The following is a 20,857-nucleotide window of genomic DNA, read 5'->3' as shown; positions in this document are numbered from 1 at the left end:
GAAGCCTGGGAAAAGGAGACCTCAAACACACACACACACACACATAAAAATAGGGAAAAGGCACAGAAATACTATACAAATGAAGGAAAAAGTAGAAACACAAAGTCCAAATAAATGAAGAAGAAATAGTCAAAATACCAGAAAAAGAATTCAGAATAATGATAGTAAAGATGTTCAAAAACCTTAAAAACACAATGGAGAAAAATGCCATTGACATTTTAATAGGGATTGCCCTGAATCTGAAGATTGCTTGGGGTAGTAATGACATCTTAAAAATATTGAGTCTTCATTATCAGAGAAATGCAAATCAAAACCACAATGAGGTACCATCTCACGCCGGTCAGAATGGCTGCTATCCAAAAGTCTAGAAACAATAAATGCTGGAGAGGGTGTGGGGAAAAAGCAACCCTCTTACACTGTTGGTGGGAATGCAAACTAGTACATCCACTATGGAGAACAGTGGGGAGATTCCTTAAAAAACTGGAAATAGAACTGCCATACAACCCAGCAATCCCACTGCTGGGCATACACACTGAGGAAACCAGAATTGAAAGAGACACGTGTATCCCAATGTTCATCGCAGCACTGTTTATAATAGCCAGGACATGGAAGCAACCTAGATGTCCGTCGGCAGACAAATGGATAAGAAAGCTGTGATACATATACACAATGGAATATTACTCAGCTATTAAAAAGAATGCATTTGAATCAGTTCTAATGAGGTGAATGAGACTGAAGCCTATTATACAGAGCGAAGTAAGCCAGAAAGAAAAACACCAATACAGTATACTAACGCATATATATGGAATTTAGAAAGATGGTAATGATGACCCTATATGTGAGACAGCAAAAGAGACACAGATGTAAAGAACAGACTTTTGGACTCTGTGGGAGGAGGCGAGGGTGGGATGATTTGAGAGAATAGCGTTGAAACATGTATATTATCATATGTGAAATAGATCACCAGTCCAAGTTCCATGCATGAGACTGGGTGCTCAGGGCTGGTGCACTGGGATGACCCTGAGGGATGGGATGGGGAGGAAGGTGGGAGGGAAGGTCAGGATGGGGAACACATGTACACCCATGGCTGATTCATTGAATGTATGTCAAAAACCACCACAATATTGTAAAGTAATTAGCCTCCAATTAAATATATATATATATATATATATAGAGAGAGAGAGAGAGAGAGAGAGAGAGGGAGAGTCTTCTAACTTATGAACACAAGATGTCTTTCCATTTATTTGTGTCTTTAATTTCTTAGTCTTCTGTCTCCTTGATTAAGGTTATTTCTAAGTATTTTATTCTTATTGATGTTGTTTTTAATGAAAGTGTTTTCTCAGTTTCCTTTTTAGATTGTTCATGGTTCATGTATAAAAATGCAATTGATTTTTTATGTTGATTTTATATCCTGCAACTTTGCTGACTTTGTTCATTAGTTCTAACAGTTTTTCTGTGGAATCTTTGGGCGTTTCTATAGATAAGACCATTTCACCTGTGAACAAAGATTATGTACTTTTTCCTTTCTGATTTGTCTGCCTTTCCTTTCTTTTTCTTGCCTAACTACTCAGGCTAGACTTCTAGTACTTTGTTGAATAGAAATGGCAAAAGTAGACATCTTTGTCTTCTTCCAAATCTTAGAGGAAAAGTATCAGTCTTTAAACTATTGTGTATGGTATTAGTGATAGGCTTTTCATATGTGGCCTTTATGATGTTGAGATAGTTTCTTCTTATTCCTAGTTGTACCTTAGATTTTTAACCCCTCACCCAGATTGTCACTGTACCTCATTCTCTTGTTTAACCCTGTGTCTCATCAACCAACTCTCTGTCTCACTTGAGTGAACCAAATTAAAGTTAGAGTAAATTTGTCGAATTCTACCCAAAAGCAAAATGTGATTTTGATAACAGTTATGTTGACTTTAAAGATTAATTTGGGAGAAATTGTCATCCTTACATGTGGTCAATATTTTACATCATATATGACTAAAAATTAGATCCTAGAAATGGCTTTCCTAACATGATAAATAATATATTTTAAATTAAATTTTTAGTGTTTTTCCTTGCTTCACAGTTTTTAAAATATTTTTCTATGTTTACGTAAAGGTGAAGAATACAATACAACCTCACTTGTCAAAAAAAGGGGGGTTTCATCTGGAAACAAGTTCAGCAGAGTATTTATTTGGATTACAGTTTAGCACAACAAGTGTTTGTGTGTTGAGCACACGTAACCTGCCAGGTCTTATACCTAGTCCTTGTCTCATCCAACGAACTATTCACATAAATCAGTTACTTTGTTATTTATTTGTTGTTCACAATTGGAAAATGTACTGAAAATAAGTTTTACCTGAAATCACATGGATAGAGAGAATCCAGCCAGGGTTAGAACTCAAGTCTTCTAAGTCTGGTACTTGACACTACAATGTACAACCTCCATTCTCTTCTGATGATTAAAGATCAGAATAAAGCATTAGATTATGTAAGTAGTCTAGAAGTTAATATTAATCAGATCCTGTATTTTTGTATGAAGTTGTTAGATTCATAATAATAATAGTAACAATAGAAAAAAACATGCTTAATCAATTGATGGCCCTCTGGGATGCTAGAGACAACCACCTGGGATTAAAATTTAATTGAAGATAATTTATAGTGTCAGTTTCGGGTGTCTTAATCTACCCTTCTGCTTCTAACAAGCAAAACTACTTCCTTCTTTTTATACTGGTTCTGGCCTTCACTGACGTGTGGGCCTTCCTCTAGCTGTAGTGTGCAGGCTTCTCATCACAGTGGCTTCTCTTGTTGCTGAGCACAGGTTCTAGGGCACGTGGGCTCAGTAGTTGTGGTTTCCAGGCCCTAAAGCACTGGCTTAATAGTTGTGGAGCACAGGCTGAGTTGCTCCACGGCATGTGGGATCTTCCCGATATCCAGAATTGAACCCATGTCTCCTATATTGGCAGGTGGATTCTTTACCACTGAGACACCAGGGAAACTTGCAAACCTGCTTGTTAATCATCCCAAATGCTTTTCAACCTCCTGGTCCAAATGTCACACTTGGTTTATTTCCTTGTGCTTAGTACATTAAGATAAATAGACAAAGAAGCTAATGAGTAGCTGACTAGGCAGCCAAAAGGATTAAGGTCTCAACATTTCTATAATCCATTCATGGTATATTGGTTGGGAAGTTCTAGATTAGACTTATTCACGCAGCATAGCAGACCAGAAATTCTGAAGGACATTCCTCGTTGAGAACAGCTAGATCCTGTGCCAAAATGTAGGGAAATAAACCACCGAAAGTGAGAATCAGCAGAAACAATAAACAATGGACTTGGACCCTCAGGGGCTTAAGATAGCATGATAATTAGATATATAGTATAAAATAATTATGTATGGGATGTTTAAAGAAATAAAAGATGAAATCACAAAAAGAGAAAGCAACACAAAGCTATAAAAATTAACAGGTTTGCCACAGAACCTAAAACCTATAGAAATGAAAACATCCTTGTTTAAAAATAGAAGCATCTCAGCAGATAGATTAAAGGGCTATCTAAATACAGCTGAAAGTGAACAGAAATAAAGAGCTGAAAAAATCAAACTGAATTCAGAGCAAATAGAAAAAGAAGTGAAAAACAAGAAAGGTTAAGCTAAGAGGACAAGTGAAAAGTCTTAATGTGCTGTGGCGCCCCACTCCAGTACTCTTGCCTGGAAAATCCCATGGATGGAGGAGCCTGGTAGGCTGCAGCCCATGGGGTCGCTGAGGGTCGGACACGACTGAGCGACTTCACTTTCACTTTTCACTTTCATGCATTGGAGAAGGAAATGGCAACCCACCCCAGTGTTCTTGCCTGAATCCCAGGGATGGGGGAGCCTAATGGGATGCTGTCTATGGGGTCACACAGAGTCAGACATGACTGAAGCGACTTAGCAGCAGCAGCAGCAGCTGTGGTTGCAGTTCCAGAAGACAGTAGAGTGATGGAAAAGATCTGATATTTGAAGAGATAATGAGTGAGTATATTCTAGAACTAAAGAAAATCATGAGCCATAGATACAGAAAGTACAACTTATATCAAGAAATATAAATAAAAATAAATCTGTATCATCAGAAATTACAGAATGCTAAAGGCAAAGTGATCTAAAAGCAGTCAGAGATAAAAGACAGGATTCTCATAACAGAGTAGCCTTGCCTCTCAGAAACAGTGTACTTCTTTTCAGCAACAGTGCATGTGAGAAGATAATAAAATATCTTCAGAGTGCTAAAAGAAACATGTAACTTAGAATCATGCTCTTGGCAAAACTAAACTTCAAAAATGAGGACAAGATAAAGCCATTTTTACTTAAAAATGGGAAAAGTTTACAAACAGGACAATACCTAGGGAACTTCTAAGGAATATACTTCAGAAAGAAGAAAAGTAATACCACCAGACAGGAGGATGAAAGAAAGAATAATGAGCAAATATATCAATAAATATGTTGATAATATGCATCTCCACAAAATCTATATATAAGTAGTAATAATGGCTATATTTTGGGGATTTCAAACAAGGACAGCTAAAAGACTGAACAAAAATAGTATAGGGACTTCCTTGATGGTCCAGTGGTTGAGACTTCAGCTCCCAGTGGAGGGGAACTAAGATCCCACATGCTTTGTCCAATAAATAAATAAAATTTAAAAAGCATTTTAAAAAATAGTATGTAGTTTGGGGATGGAGTAAACATAGGTAAACATAATTAATCTTTGTATTTTTCAGTGGCAAAAGTGATTAAAATAATAATGAAAAAATGAGTGTATATAGTTAAAGCCTAACCAGTAGAAGAGTCAAAACCAAATAACTATATAAATAAACAGAAATTTTTAATTTTTTGAAATCCAAGAAAGGGAGGGGAAGCATCATTAGAGTCAAATAGAATACCAAAATAAGATGGTAGAAATAGCTCTTAATGAAACACTAAGTACACTAACTATAAATGGACCAAACCATCAGTTCAAAGAAAGAAACTATAAAATTGACTTTTACAATACAAAAAGCTATAAACTGTTTATATGAGACATATCTAAAACATGACACAGAAAATGGAAGGGAAAATATGCTAGGCAAAAGAAAGTGGAGTAGCCATGGAAAAAATAAATTATCAAAAATTAATATTGGGGATAGAGGAGACTACTTCATAATAATGAGATTCAATTCAGTAGTGGATAGTAACAATTCTAATCCAGTATGTATATAATAAAATAACTTTAAAGTTAGTAGATTCTTAGGAATAAATTAATCTATTTTCATAGTGGGAGATTCCAGCAAGCTGTTCTCAATAATTAATCAAGCAGACAAAAAAAAGAAAAAAATTTGAACACCTCAAAATAACAAGTATGATTTATTGGACATATGTTGAACCCTATATTCAGTAATTAGAGAAAAATATACTTTCTGCTTAGGCATTCTTGGAAAATTTACAAAAACCAATCAGGATTAGTCCATAGATTAAATCTCAATATATTGTAAAGAATCAAGATATTATAGGCCAAGTTCTCTGTACATTAAACTAGAAGTCAAAAATACAGACTTTTTTTTTAATGTAGTAAATTAGTTAGGATAGCACTAGGTACATTTATAACCTTTGACGTTTTGCCTGATTAAATCAATAGACTTTTTGTTTGCATTGTCTTATGTGTGAAAGTTAGTAAAGGACCCACCCCTGAAATGATTCAAAGACCTGGATCCTTCCTGGGTGTGGCTTCTCTATCCTCTGGCCTCAATGACTTCTTTATTCAATTATTCAGGCTTTCTAACCCTTTTTTTTTTTTTTGGTCAACCTCAATAACTATTTTTTTGCAACTTTTTCCATTTCATCTGAGTTTTTAAGTTTATTAACATGAAATTATTAATAGGGTTCTCAATTTTTCTTACCTCAGTTAAGTACTTAGTTATGTCTTTTTTGGTCCCAGTTCAGCCAGTTGAGTTCAGTCAGTCAGTCATGTCTGACTCTTTGCGACCCCATGTACTGCAGCACGCCAGGCCTCCCTGTCCATCCCCAACTCCCCGAGCTTACTCAAACTCATGTCCATCGAGTTGGTGATGCCGTCCAACCATCTCATCCTCTGTCATCCCCTTCTCCTCCTGCCTTCAATCTTTCCCAGCATCAGGATCTTTTCCCATGAATTGGCTCTTCCCATCAGGTGGCCAAAGTATTGGACCTTCAGCTTCAGCATCAGTCCTTCCAATGAATATTCAGGACTCATTTCCTTTAGGATGGACTGGTTGGATCTCCTTGCAGTCCAAGGGACTTGCAAGAGTCTTCTCCAACACCATAGTTCAAAAGCATCAATTCTTCAGCACTCAGCTTTCTTTATAGTCACATCCATATACGACCAGTGGAAAAACCATAGCTTTGACTAGATGGACCTTTGTTGGCAAAGTAATGTCTCTGCTTTTTAATAATGCTATCTAGGTTGGTCATATCTTTTGTTCCAAGGAGCAAGTGTCTTTTAATGTCATGGCTGCAGTCACCATCTGCAGTGATTTTGGAGCCCAAAATAAAGTCTCTCACTGTTTCCATTGTCTCCCCCATCTATTTCCCATGAAGTGATGGGACCAGATGCCATGATCTTCGTTTTCTGAATGTTGAGCTTTAAGCCAACTTTTTCACTCTCCTCTTTCACTTTCATCAAGAGGCACTTTACTTCTTTGCTTTCTGCCGTAAGGGTGGTGTCATCTGCATATCTGAGGTTTTTGATATTTCTCTCAGCTATCTTGATTTCAGCTTTGCTTCATCCAGCCCAGTATTTCTGATGATGTACTCTGTGTATAAGTTAAATAAGCAGGGAGATAATATAGAAGCCTTGATGTACTTCTTTCCCAATTTGGAACCAGTCTGTTGTTCCATGTTCAGTTCTAACTGTTGCTTCCTGACCTGCATACAGGTTTCTCAAGAGGCAGGTCAGGTGGTCTGGCATTCCCATCTCTTTAAGAATTTTCCACAGTTTATTGTGATCCACGCAGTCAAAGGCTTTGGCTTGTCAATAAAGCAGTAGATGTTTTTCTGCTTTATTTATTTATGCTCTCTCTGTTTTCTTGATCTGTTTGTCAGATTCACCAGTTAACTTTTTAAGCCTCTCTGTTGCATACATATGTTTTCTCTTTTACTTTTAAAATTTGCTTGTATCTCTATTATCTTTCTTTTTGCTTCTAACACACATCTAAGTAAGTTATCTAATAAAACTGGATAAATAAAATTATATGAAGCCTGTTTTTTATGCCAATCAAGCTTATCTGTGCCTAAATATTAGTTGCACTAAGAAAATTATATTCTATAAACAGTTATATTATTTTGCATTTCTCCTTTCTCTTACTCTCTCTTATTAAACAAGCAACTTTTCATTCTAAGGGGCAGACCTCTTAATTCACAACAGTGCAAGGAAAAAAGGAACGTGTTGGCTTGCATGGTGGAGAAGACAGATATGTCTGGGTGCAGGCATTCAATGATGCCATTAGGAATCTGTGCCTGTGTCTCAGCCGCACTTTCCTTTAAACCTTCTCCATCTTTGGGTAGCCTTTCCCAATTTAGTGCCACAGCTAACAGGCAGGCTTGTATCTTGCAAGCCTAGCAACTCAAGCAGAAAAAGAACCCAGCCCCAAGGGCTCCAGCACAAGTTCCAGGGTTGATAGTCTCAGCTCATGCTCATATGCACAACCAGTCACTGTTGGGGGGGGGGGTGGTCAGGGGGTGTGGGGGATAAAAGTCAGCTGTCACCCTAGTCAACATACGTGGGTTAAAAATGGGGCTGATTCCCCAAAGAAAAGGGAGTGTTGGTGTGTGGATGAGTGGTGAGAGGTAGAACAGATGGATAAATGAAAGGAGTGATGTTAGTAGGAAAGGAAGATGCTGAGCAGGCAAGAACACCTAATGTCCCCTGGGTCTTAGTAAATACTGGGTTGGCAAAGCTCAGTTTTTTCATCAAGAAGTTCGGGAAAAGCTAATGGGAGCAAAAACTGGACAGAAGGGTAATCAGAATGTTCATTTCCTTTCCACATGGAGTAGTTCCTTCATCCACATGATGGTACTACAGGAATGTAAAACACACCTCCCTGCTCTACTTTGTGTTTCTATCAACTAAAATTTTACCTTTAAAGAGATAACATTTTTCACTACAGCACTTTCTCTAAGATTCCCAGAATTGACTATAGACACATATAGCCAGTAGACACATATAGCTATATAAATTTAAATATAAATTAATTGAAACTAAAAGATGCTTACTCCTTGGAAGGAAAGTTATGACCAACCTATACAGCATATTGAAAAGCAGTGACAGTACTTTGCCAACAAAGGTCCATCTAGTCAAGGCTATGGTTTTTCCACTGGTCGTGTATGGATGTGAGAGTTGGACTACAAAGAAAGCTGAGTGCCAAAGAATTGATGCTTTTGAACTATGGTGTTGGAGAAGACTCTTGAGAGTCCCTTGGACTGCAAAGAGATCCAACCAGTCCGTCCTAAAGGAAGTCGGTCCTGAATATTCATTGGAAGGACTGATGCTGAAGCTGAAACTCCAATACTTTGGCTACCTGATGCGAAGAGCTGACTCATTTGAAAAGATCTTGATGCTGGGAAAGATTGAGGGCAGGAAGAGAAGAGGACGACAGAGGATGAGATGGTTGGATGGCATCACCGACTCAATGGACATGGGTTTGGGTGAACTCCGGGAGTTGGTGATGGACAGTGAGGTCTGGCATGCTGCAGTTCATGGGGTCACAAAGAGTCAGACACTACTGAGCGACTGAACTGAATTGAAACTAAACTAGTTTAAAGATTTATTTTCTCATTCACAATAGCCATATTTTGAATGCTCAGTAGCCATCTCTGGCAACCATGTTGGACAGCTCAGCTGTGGCCCATCGTTTCTGTCATCACTTACAGTTCTGTTGGACAGCTCTGACTTAGCACATTAAGCCAATACCAGCAATTTGTTATTCAGTGTCTTTCTAGTGACAGTTACTCTAAAGCAGATTGGGTGAGAAATTTTGATTATGACAGAGAAAATGAGAGACGCTGACTAGGACCATTCCATGGTCCTATTTTCATTTCTTTAAAGGATTTCAGCTCCCTTCAGATGGGACAGTCCCTGCCATCACAGAGCTGGAATCCCTGGTGATCTCTTTGAACGTAACCCACAACAGCAGGCTGGGACTGGATGCCCAAGAGCCACCTGAGCGCAGTTGTGCTTGGGAGCAAGGGAGTATGAGTGGCTGGTGATGTCAGCCCCACTTCAGGAGCAGTTTATCTAAGACAGTCAGTACCCATTGATACCCAAATGTCATAAATTTCCACCCCTGTCATGCACTTGATCATCTCTCAGTGTTACATAAATCTGATAAAAACGGATTTTTTTTTTCCTTTTTTGTTCTGCAGACCTGTCCCTCTTTGTTCTGTTGTTGTGGTAAATAGCCAACTTGATAAACTTGAGGGGAGGAAACTGTTTGTTTCCTGTAATATTCGAAGTGTTGATGAGAAGACTCTATACTCAGAGGCAACAGGTAAGAAGCTGCCACTTGCTATTTTAAGTTTGGTTTCAGCTGTTTGGGGTGTTTTTGTTTGGGGAGGGGTGGGGTTGGTTTGGTTTGGTTTGGTTTTTTAACCCATGCATGCCTAGAAATTCTTAATTCTGAGAACAAGCTATTCTTATTCATTGTTTGCCAGTATCTCTCAAAATTATAGTCATGAGCCTCATGACCCATCTTCAGGGTTTTATTCCAAAGGTGTACTAACATGTGTTCAACATTACAACGTGTGTAAGGTTGCTCTGTTGTTCTTTAGTTGCTAAGTCTTATCTGACTCAATTGCGACCCCATGGACTCCCTGCCAGGCTCCTCTGTCCATGGGATTCTCCGGGCAAGGATCCTGGAATAGGTTGCCGTTTCCTTCTCTAGGGGATCTTCCCGACCCAGGGATTGAACTCACGTCTCCTGCTTGGCAGGCAGATCCTTTACCACTGAGCCACCTGGGAAGCCCCTAAGGTTGCTCTAGAGCTCTAGTATTCATGCTGCTCATGCAGTATCATTTGACCTGGCCAAGACTGGCCAAACATAGATGTCTATCAATAGGAGACTAGGTAAAGAGACCACAGTTCATCCATATACTATATTGTGTGTGGGGAAAAAAAAATTATTGTGGAAGGAAATGGCAAGCAACTCCAGCATTCTTGCCTGGGAAATCCCATGGACCGAGAAACCTGGCAGGCTACAGTCCATGGGGTCACAAAGAGTCGGACACAACTGAGCAATTAAACAACAAATAAGAATAAGGGAACTCTTTTGGTCTGATACGGAGCTATATGTCATTACTACATACTGAACAAAAAATACAGGATGCAGGACAGTGACTGTAGTTGTGCTATCATTAGCGCAGAAAAAATAGAGAGGTTCTTCCCATTCTCTTCCCTTTTTCTTCTTCCTTCCATTTCACCCCTTCCTGTCTTCTTAAATATTTCTAAAGCTATGAGGGAGAGTCGGGGTGGGGTGTGGTAGGCTCAGGGGTGAGGGCAGGGCCGTGGGGAGGGATGGTTACAACAGCCCGTCGCTGTCTAGGAACCTGAGTGGAGTAAAGGATGTCGGCACAGGGCAGTGGCCCAGCACAGGATGTCAGAGTCCAAGTAGGGAAAGGGTAGAGTTCACATGGGGAGCAGCATGGGTGTCGGAGCCCACAGGGAAAGGGTAGCATCTGCACAGGCTGGGAACCAGGTTTCTCACATCAGAGGAGTTCCAGATATGGAAAAAGTGCAAATGAGAATGAACCCTATGGTCCTGGATTGGAGTTGGAGATATTGGACATGGAAATTTTCTGTCTTTTGCTCTTGCAAATACTGTTGTAATCAGTAACTTTGTATATTGTCAGCTCTCACAGGGTCTTTGCAAGTGATGGGTCCTGGAAGCCTCATCTTCAGTAGCTTCAGACTTAGAAAAGTTAATTTAGATATCCAATACTTTTTATGTTTTTTTTTCTTTTTATTTTAATGGAGCTCAGATTCACATGTTTGGGTTAGTCAGAATCCTTGATGTAGGATATATACAGTCATTATTCGTATTTACATGAAAGGCAATCTTTTACTTACTCATTCACTAATGTGTTTATTTTTTCTAATTTAATAACAAACATCTTGAAATTTTCAATCAAACAAGAACCAGACTGTTAATAATATTATATCCCTACCTAATTACTTTTCCCCATCTCATCCTTCTATTTTTCCTTCAGAAGTAACTATGATCTTGAATTTTGTGGTTTTCATTCCTTTATACCTTATTTTGTTAAGTTTTATTAAGAATATATGTGTGTCTAAGTAATATATTGTTTAGGTGTTTGTTTTTGAACTTTGTAGAAAAGAGATTGTACTGTATGTGCTTTTCTGGGATTTGATTTTCTTTTTTCCCCACTCAGCTTCATATAACTGAAGTTCACGCATGTTGGTTCTGTAGCTTGTTCTTTACTACAGTATAATATTCCATTGTGTGACTGTACCACAATGAATTTATCTCCCCCTTTAAAGGTGGAAGTCTGACTATTATGAATGGGGCTACTATGAACATTCTTATTCATGTCTTCTGCTAGTATATATGGGCAAGAGCTTGGCCTATACTTAGGAGTGAAATTTCTGGGTTGTGGGGTATAAGAGTGTTCAGCCTTACAGAGGAATGCCAGATTATTTTCTCAAGCTGTAGCAAATTACATTCTCACTAGCAACAGATAAGATTCTCTTGATCTCTATTTTTTCCAGCAATTGATAAAATCAAACTTCTTGATTTTTGCCAATCAAATGGTTGTAAAATGGTATATCAGTGTGATCATAAGTTGCATTTTCCTGATATATTTATTAATCATATTTGTCTCCCATTCTGCAAAATTCCTATTTGTTCAGCCTCTGTTGTTTTTTCTCACTTTTTTAATTGGTATAGGAATTTTTTGTCTATATTTTTATTAAACTAATCTTTTTGTTGACTATATAAGCTGCACATATCTCCTAGAATATGTAAGTTGCCTTTTATTTGCTATGTTATCTTTTTTGAACAGAAGTTTTTGATGTAAATGTATTCACATTTATTAAATTTTTTCCTTTACAGTTAATGCTTTTGTGTCTTGTTTAAGAAATTCATTTTTCCCTTAAGTATCAGCTTTTGCAGGAATGATGGATAAAAGAAACAGGAGGAAGATCATGAATAATTTGAATCCACAGTTAATTTAAACCCCATCCCAGGCTGTGGTTTGTGCTTCCTGTCTCACTAAACCTTTCAGTATCATAAAGGTACTGGATGGCTCAGCTGTAATTTTACTTCCTTTCACCTTCTTGACTGTCTCTAATGGAAGTGGTAAAGAACCATGAAATGACCAAGAGGTAGACGACTTGGTTACCCAGGAGTTGCTAATACAGTGTTGTGATAGTCAAAAGTTGATTCTTAATTTAGCTAAAAAATGAGAGTATGCAGATATCCTGAGAGTACCAATAGGAATCAAAGTGCTTTTCTTTGTGTGTATTTATATATTTCTACTTGTAGAAGTTTCATCAGGTTAAAGTCAGTTGACTTATAATCATCTCCTTCTATTTTGTTTAGGTTTATTTATAAAGCTGGATCCTAAAAAAAAGTTCAACATAAAAGAATTTCATAGCAGTCTGCGTAAGGCTGCCCCTCCTCTAGAAGAAGCAGTTGTCTCCAGTCCTGCTCTTGTCATCCACTGTTGAATCACCATCAGCCAAAACCTGCTAACCCGGACCTTCCTAAATAAGTCTTTTGAATTCCATCCCAGGAGCTCCATTTCCACCTTCCAAACTTTTTTTAACACAGAGACACTCCCTGTGAGAGGATCAGCAATTCTTTCTGTCTCCTTAGGATGAGTGTCTGGCTCTCCTAAAATTTGAGTGGGCTCCTTAAGCTTGCTCAGGTGTGATGTCTAATCCATTGCAGACAAGAGGAAAAATTCATACTGAAACTTTTACCACAAACTTGGAAATGCCAGAAAACTGAAGAAAGGAATGAATATGTGGGTACATGAGTGTGTGTGTGTGTGTGTGGTGTGTATGCATTATAAATTACAAAACTAGCTTTGTTGTATCTAAACGAATCTTCTAGGCTACAGTAGGAAACAACCAGTTTCTACAGAATCAGACCCTTCACCTCTGTTGTCTTTGAGTCTAGGGATTAAACTTGTACCATTTTAACATAGACCGTGTTATTGTCTCTCACCAGTAGCATGGTTTATCATCACTGGAAGGAGCCTGTATTCATTTCCTAAGTGTCTTAATCCATTTGGACTTCTATAACAAAATACCACAGGTCAGGTAGCTTGTAAAAAACAGAAATTTATTGCTCACAGTTAAAATGAGTTAAAATGGAAAGTCCCAAGATCAGGATGCTGGTATGTTCACCTTCTGATGTGGGCTCACTTGCTAGTTCGTATTTGGTAACTTCTCACTGTGTCCTTACATGGTGGAAGGAGCTAGAGATCTCTTTGGATCTTTTTATAAGGACACTAATCACATTCTTCAAGGCTTCACCTTAAGCACTTCCCAAAAGCCCTGCCTACTGATACCATCATATTGGGCATTAGGATTTCAACACATGAATTGGGCCAGCCCAGGGCGAGGCAACCCAATCATTCAGACCATAACATTAAGGCTGCCATCATGAAGTACCGCACACTAGGTGGCTTAGAACAACAGAAACTCATTGTCTCATGGGTCTGGAGACTTTAAATCCAAAGACGAGGTATCAGCAAGGCTGTGCTCCCTCTGAAGGTCTAAGGAAGGGACGATTCCACGCTCTCTCCTAGCTTCTGGCTGCCTCATGCAGCCTTTGGCTTGTAGGTGCATCACCCCACCTTCAAATGGCATTCTCATGTGTGTCTTTGTATCATTTTCCCTCTGTCCATGTTTCCCCTCTTTATAACGATACCAGTCATATTGGGAGGGTCCACCTTAACAACCTAGTTTTAATTTGATTACCTCTATAATTGATTACCCAAGATGGGCGGGTCATGGTGGAGAGGTGGGACAGAATATGGTCCACTGGAGAAGGGAACGGCAAACCACTTCAGTATTCTTGCCTTGAGAACCCCATGAACAGTATGAAAAGGCAAAATGATAGGATACTGAAAGAGGAACTCCCCAGGTCAGTAGGTGCCCAATATGCTACTGGAGATCAGTGGAGAAATAACTCCAGAAAGAATGAAGGGATGGAGCCAAAGCAAAAACAATAGCCATCTGTGGATGTGACTGGTGATAGAAGCAAGGTCCGATGCTGTGAAAAGCAATATTGCTTAGGAACCTGGAATGTTAGGTCCGTGAATCAAGGCAAATTGGAAGTGGTCAAACAGGAGATGGCAAGAGTGAATGTCGACATTCTAGGAATCAGCAAACTAAAATGGACTGGAATGGGTGAATCTAACTCAGATGACATTATATCTACTACTGTGGGCAGGAATCCCTTAGAAAAAATGGAGTAGCCATCATGGTCAACAAAAGAGTCCGAAATGCAGTACTTAGATGCAATCTCAAAAACGACAGAATGATCTCTGTTCGTTTCCAAGGCAAACCATTCAATATCACAGTAATCCAAGTCTATGCCCCAACCAGTAACACTGAAGAAGCTGAAGTTGAATGGTTCTATGAAGACCTACAAGACCTTTTAGAACTAACACCTACAAAAGATGTCCTTTTCATTATAGGGGACTGGAATGCAAACATAGGAAGTCGTAAAACACCTGAGTTAACAGGCAAATTTGGCCTTGGAATATGGAATGAAGCAGGACAAAGGCTAATAGAGTTTTGCCAAGAGAACACACTGGTCATAGCAAACACCCTCTTCCAACAACACAAGAGAAGACTCTACACGTGGACTTCACCAGATGGTCAACACCGAAATCACATTGATTACATTCTTTACAGCCAAAGATGGAGAAGCTCTATACAGTCAGCGAAAACAAGACCAGAAGCTGACTGTGGCTCAGATCATGAACTCCTTATTGCCAAATTCAGACTTAAATTGAAGAAAGTGGGGAAAAGCACTAGACCATTCAGATATGACCTAAATCAAATCCCTTATGATTAAACAGTGGAAGTGAGGAATAGATTTAAGGGCCTAGATCTGATAGATAGAGTGCCTGATGAACTATGGAATGAGGTTTGTGACATTGTACAGGAGACAGGGATCAAGACCATCCCCATGGAAAAGAAATACAAAAAAGCAAAATGGCTGTCTGGGGACACCTTACAAATAGCTGTGAAAAGAAGAGAAGTGAAAAGCAAAGGAGAAAAGGAAAGATATAAGCATCTGAATGCAGAGTTCCAAAGAATAGCAAGAAGAGATAAGAAAGCCTTCCTCAGAGATCAATGCAAAGAAATAGAGGAAAACAACAGAATGGGAAAGACTAGAGATCTCTTTAAGAAAATTAGAGATACCAAGGGAACACTTCATGCAAAGATGGGCTCAATAAAGGACAGAAATGGTATGGACCTAACAGAAGCAGAAGATACTAAGAAGAGGTGGCAAGAATACACAGAACTGTACAAAAAAGATCTTCAAAACCAAGATAATCATGATGATGTGATCACTCACCTAGAGCCAGACATCCTAGAATGTGAAGTCAAGTGGGCCTTAAGAAGCATCACTACGAACAAAGCTAGTGGAGGTGATGGAATTCCAGTTCAGCTATTTCAAATCCTGAAAGATGATGTTGTGAAAGTGCTGCATTCAATATGCCAGCTAATTTGGAAGACTCATCAGTGGCCACAGGACTGGAAAAGGTCAGTTTACATTCCAATTCCAAAGAAAGGCAATGCCAAAGAATGCTCAAACTACCACACAATTGCACTCATCTCACATGCTAGTAAAGCAATGCTCAAAATTCTCCAAGCCAGGCTTCAGCAATACGTGAACCGTGAACTTCCAGATGTTCAAGCTGGTTTTAGAAAAGGCAGAAGAACCAGAGATCAAATTGCCAACATCCTCTGGATCATTGAAAAAGTAAGAGAGTTCCAGAAAAACATCTATTTCTGCTTTCTTGACTATGCCAAAGCCTTTAGCTGTGTAAATCACAATAAATTGTGGAAAATTCTGAAGGAGATGGGAATATCAGACCACCTGACCTGCCTCTTGAGAGCCTATGTGCAGGTCAGGAAGCAACAGTTAGAACTGGACATGGAGCAACAGACTGGTTCCAAATAGGAAATGGAGTATGTTAAGGCTGTATATTGTCACCCTGCTTATTTAACTTCTATGCAGAGTACATCATGAGAAACACTGGGCTGGAAGAAGCACAGGCTGGAATCAAGATTGCTGGGAGAAATATCAATAACCTCAGATATGCAGATGACACCACCCTTATGGCAGAAAATGAAGAGGAACTAAAAAGCCTCTTGATGAAAGTGAAAGAGGAGAGTGAAAAAGTTGGTTTAAAGCTCAACATTCAGAAAACTAAGATCATGGCATGTGGTCCCAATCACTTCATGGTAAATAGATGGGGAACAGTGGAAACAGTTTCAGACTTTATTTTTTTGGGCTCCAAAGTCACTGCAGATGGTGATTGCAGCCATGAAATTACAAGACGCTTACTCCTTGGAAGGAAAGGTATGACCAACCTAGACAGCATATTGAAAAGCAGAGACATTACTTTGCCGACTAAGGTCCGTCTAGTCAAGGCTATGGTTTTTCCAGTGGTCATGTATGGATGAACGAGTTGGACTGTGAAGAAAGCTGAGCACCGAAGAATTGATGCTTTCGAACTGTGGTGTTGGAGAAGAGTCTTGAGAGTCCCTTAGACTGCAAGGAGATCAGTCCTGGGTGTTCTTTGGAAGGAATGATGCTAAAGCTGAAACTCCAATACTTTGGCCACCTCATGCGAAGAGTTGACTTATTGGAAAAGACTCTGATGCTGGGAGGGATTAGGGGCAGGAGGAGAAGGGGACGACAGAGGATGAGATGGCTGGATGGCATCACTGACTCGACGGATGTGAGTCTGGGTGAACTCCGGGAATTGGTAATGGACAGGGAGGCCTGGCGTGCTGCGATTCATGGGGTCGCAAAGAGTCGGACACTACTGAGTGACTGAACTGAACCTCTGTGAAGACCATATTTCCAAATAAGGTCACATTATAAGGTACTGGGAGGGTTAGGACTTCACCATACCTTTTTAGGGGTAGGGGACACAATTCAAACCATAACAGAACTTTAGACAAGAATAAAAGTAAACTGAGAAACTAATGTTCTAGAAAATATATTCTGCTTCCAGTAGATTGAGTTGAATCTATTGCAGGCAATGGATTCTTTTGGCTTCAGTTTCTTGCTTGTTTTCTCCTTATTGAAAGTTTAGGCTGAACTGAGATCATCATTTTCAAAGGTCAAACTGGTTCAGTATTGACAATTTCCTATGGCTTAACCTAATAACTTCAAAATATCTGTGGGGGCTTCCCCAGTGGCTTCCTGGCGGCTCAGTCATGCAGAATCTGCCTGCCAATGCAGGAGATATGGGTTTGATCCCACATTCCTCAGAGCAGTTAAGGCCGTGTGCCACGACCATTGAGCCTGTGCTCTAGAGCCCAGGAGCTGCAGTTATTGAGACAACACACTGCAGCTACTGCAGCCCACATGCTCTACAGCCCATGTTCCACAATAAGAGAAGCCAGCACATTGAAAGGAAGAGTAGCTCCCGCTCACCACAACTAGATAAAGTCCTCACACCAATGAAGACCCAGCATAACCAAAAAGAAATAAGTAAATAAAAGTTTTGAAAAAAGAAATATCCTTGTGGTACCCTAGCCAGTCATCCTTCCATAGGTATGAGATCAGCTGGACTCCTCTACTTCCAGGGCTGACTGATCCTGGGATGGCCAAGTCTCCTGTCCTAGAAGCTCTGTCTCTAGGGCCCACCTGAAGTTCCCAAACTCCAAGAAAAGCCCCAGCAGATGACTCACTGTGGAGGCAAGGCTGGCAGTTTCATCTCCCTGGAAACTCAGAGAGGGCTTGCGAAAGTGTCAGGGAAGTGCCTGGGCTTGCAGCTCTGCAGTTTTCATGTCTGGCAACAACCACCCTTTCTGCCCAGTCTTCCTTCCATCCAATCCTAGGACTACAGAGACAGGGCTTTTATGACAGCTCTGTCTCACAGCTTGCTTTCAAGGACACTAGGCATGTTAAAAATGTGAAGCTGAAAGAACAAGCCAGCACTGCCATCTATTCTCACTTAATTAGTACAATTTAGACAGTGAAAGTACTTAATCATTTGGTCAGACTTACAAAGCTTTGGTAAAGAACCCACCTGCCAATGCAGAAAACATAGGAAATGAGAGTTGGATCCCTGGGTCAGGAAGATCCCCTGGAGGAGGGCATGGCAATCCACTCCAGTGTTCCTGCCTGGAGAATCCTGTATACAGGGGAGCCTGGCGGGCTACAGTCCATAGGGTCACTAGAGTCAACACAACTGAAGTGACTTAGCATGCACACAAGAAACTGCTACAACACTCCAGACCTTCAGCCAAGGGAAAAGAAACTAACAGGAAGAATGCCAAATGACTGGTTTCTCTTCTTTCTATCAAATATGCTCATATCTCCATTTCTAGCCATTGTGCAGTTTTAGTTCTGACACTACTTTGTCTATGTCCAAGGTACATGGCAACATATGAGTGAAACTACACCAAATAACTAAGGAAAAAGCTCAGAAGCTGTTAACACAGGGTTTCCCCCATAGCCAGTGAGGCCAAAATGGGTTCCCTGTTTTGCAACAGACTGTTCCTAGGCTTGACCAAGCCCTGGCATTCCTGCCCTTATCAGATTTTTACTTTGATAAATACTTAAGATTAGCAAAAGGTGCCTAAACAGAAAGGAGATAAGAGCACAACTGTTGCAACCTTCACTCCATTACTAGCTTGCCGTGTAACCCATGCAGTTGTTCCTCACTGCCCATTTCCCCTCTACACTGGATGGAAAATAACATTTTGAATGAAGCTTAGGAATAGATGCTGCTCAGTGTTAAAATATCCTTGAACTATCAGTGCAAACATAACAAGGCAGTGAGTTTTTGCTCTTAACCCCATGCTTCTAAATGTCTAAGAAGCATTATTGGAGAAATAAAAAATAATGGAAAATAAAGGTAACTTTTCTCCTCTAATTGGAAAGTGGATGGAAACAAAGAGAAGTCAAGAAAAACTTACTCTTTATTAAGCAACTTCCTGTCTCCTGTGTTGCCCACCCCATTACCTTCTCAGGACCCTGACATTCCCTCTACCCTAGGGAGCTGTAAAGTCAAATTGGTGTTCTACTAATAACCAGCCATCATGGAGCCCTAACAAAACATTTCAGTGCCAACTATAATGGTAGGAACAAGGTAATCTCTTTCAAATTTATATCACTGAAAATAAACCATAGACTTTTCTTCTCGGGAAGGGTTCAAATTTATTCTGATAGTATTCTTGGTCTTGCACATCTGTGGTCAACACAGAATTGTAGGATTGGCTCATTCTTCTTAAGTGTAGATTTAAAATTAGGTGGACTGCAGACAAAGGTACCACAAGAAAAAGAAAAACACCTAAAGATTAATATCCTTTTTGAATATGGTTACAAACATTCTCAGCAAGACAGAAGTAAACTGAATTTCAACAGCACATTTAAAAGATCATATACACCATGGCCACGGGGGTTGATCCCAGAAACCCAACAATAGTTCAACATAAGAAAATCAGTAATAGAACAAAGGCATAAAGCTACATGATCATCTCAATAGATGCAGAAGTCATTTGACAAAATTCAATATCTTTTCATGACAAATATACCAAAAAATAGGAATAGAAAATAACTTCATTAACATAGTAAAGGGCACCTATGAAAAATCCACAGCTATCATACTGAATAGTGAAAGACTGAAAGCTTTCCCCTTTAACTCAGAAACAAACAAAAAAGGATTCATACTTTTACTACTGCTATTCTAAGTAAAACCAAAGTCCTAGACAGTAATTGAACAAGAAAAATAAAAGGCATCCAAATTGGAAAGGAAGAAGTAAAGCTATTTTTAGATGATATGGGTTTATACATAGACAATGCCAAAGAATCTACCAAAAAACAAGCTATAGCTAATAAATGAATTCAGCAAAGATACAGCATACAAGACTTCATATAAATTTTAAACTTTTGTGCATCAAAAGACATTATCAAGAAAGTGGAAAGGCAACCTATAGAATGGGGGAAAATATTTATAAATTATATATCTAATAAGGGTTTAGTACCCAGAATATATAAAGAATTCTTAAAACTCAACCCCAAAGGCCCACATTTTAAAAATCAGCAAAGCACTTGAATTAACATTTCTCCAAAGAAGGAATATAAATTGCTAACAAACACAAGAAAGATGTTCAATATAATTGGTCATTAGGGAGTTTCAGATCAAAACCGCACCTCATACTCACTAAGATGACTATAATTTTTTAATGGGAAATGTGTCAAGCAGAATGTGAAGAAATGGGAACCCTCCTACATTGTTGGTCAGAATATAAAAGGGTGCTGCTATTATGGAAGTTCAGTGGTTCCTCAAAAACTCCTAGAGGAGAACATAGGCAAAACACTCTCCGACATAAATCACAGCAGGATCCTCTATGACCCACCTCCCAGAGTATTGGAAATAAAAGCAAAAATAAACAAATGGGATCTAATTAAAATTAAAAGCTGCACAACAAAGGAAACTATAAGCAAGGTGAAAAGACAGCCTTCAGAATGGGAGAAAATAATAGCAAAGCAACTGACAAAGGATTAATCTCAAAAAGTATACAAGCAACTCCTGCAGCTCATTCCAAAAAAATAAATGACCCAATCAAAAAATGGGCCAAAGAACTAAACAGACATTTCTC

At 39.3% G+C, this 20,857-nt stretch overlaps 1 protein-coding gene across 1 annotated transcript in view; it reads left to right on the top strand.

The window, feature by feature from the left end:
• Nucleotides 1–13,195, top strand: part of THEM4 (thioesterase superfamily member 4) — a 49,004-nt gene extending 35,809 nt beyond the window's left edge. Inside the window, exons 5-6 of the mRNA XM_005677585.3 lie at nucleotides 9,394–9,518; nucleotides 12,585–13,195. Coding sequence (XP_005677642.1) covers nucleotides 9,394–9,518; nucleotides 12,585–12,712 — 253 coding nt within the window. The 3' untranslated portion in view covers nucleotides 12,713–13,195. The remainder of the gene's footprint in view (nucleotides 1–9,393; nucleotides 9,519–12,584) is intronic.

The sequence above is a fragment of the Capra hircus genome, chromosome 3 (genome assembly GCF_001704415.2).
Source record: "Capra hircus breed San Clemente chromosome 3, ASM170441v1, whole genome shotgun sequence".
NCBI lineage: Eukaryota > Metazoa > Chordata > Mammalia > Artiodactyla > Bovidae > Capra > Capra hircus.
This window is presented reverse-complemented; position numbering and strand designations above follow the sequence as displayed.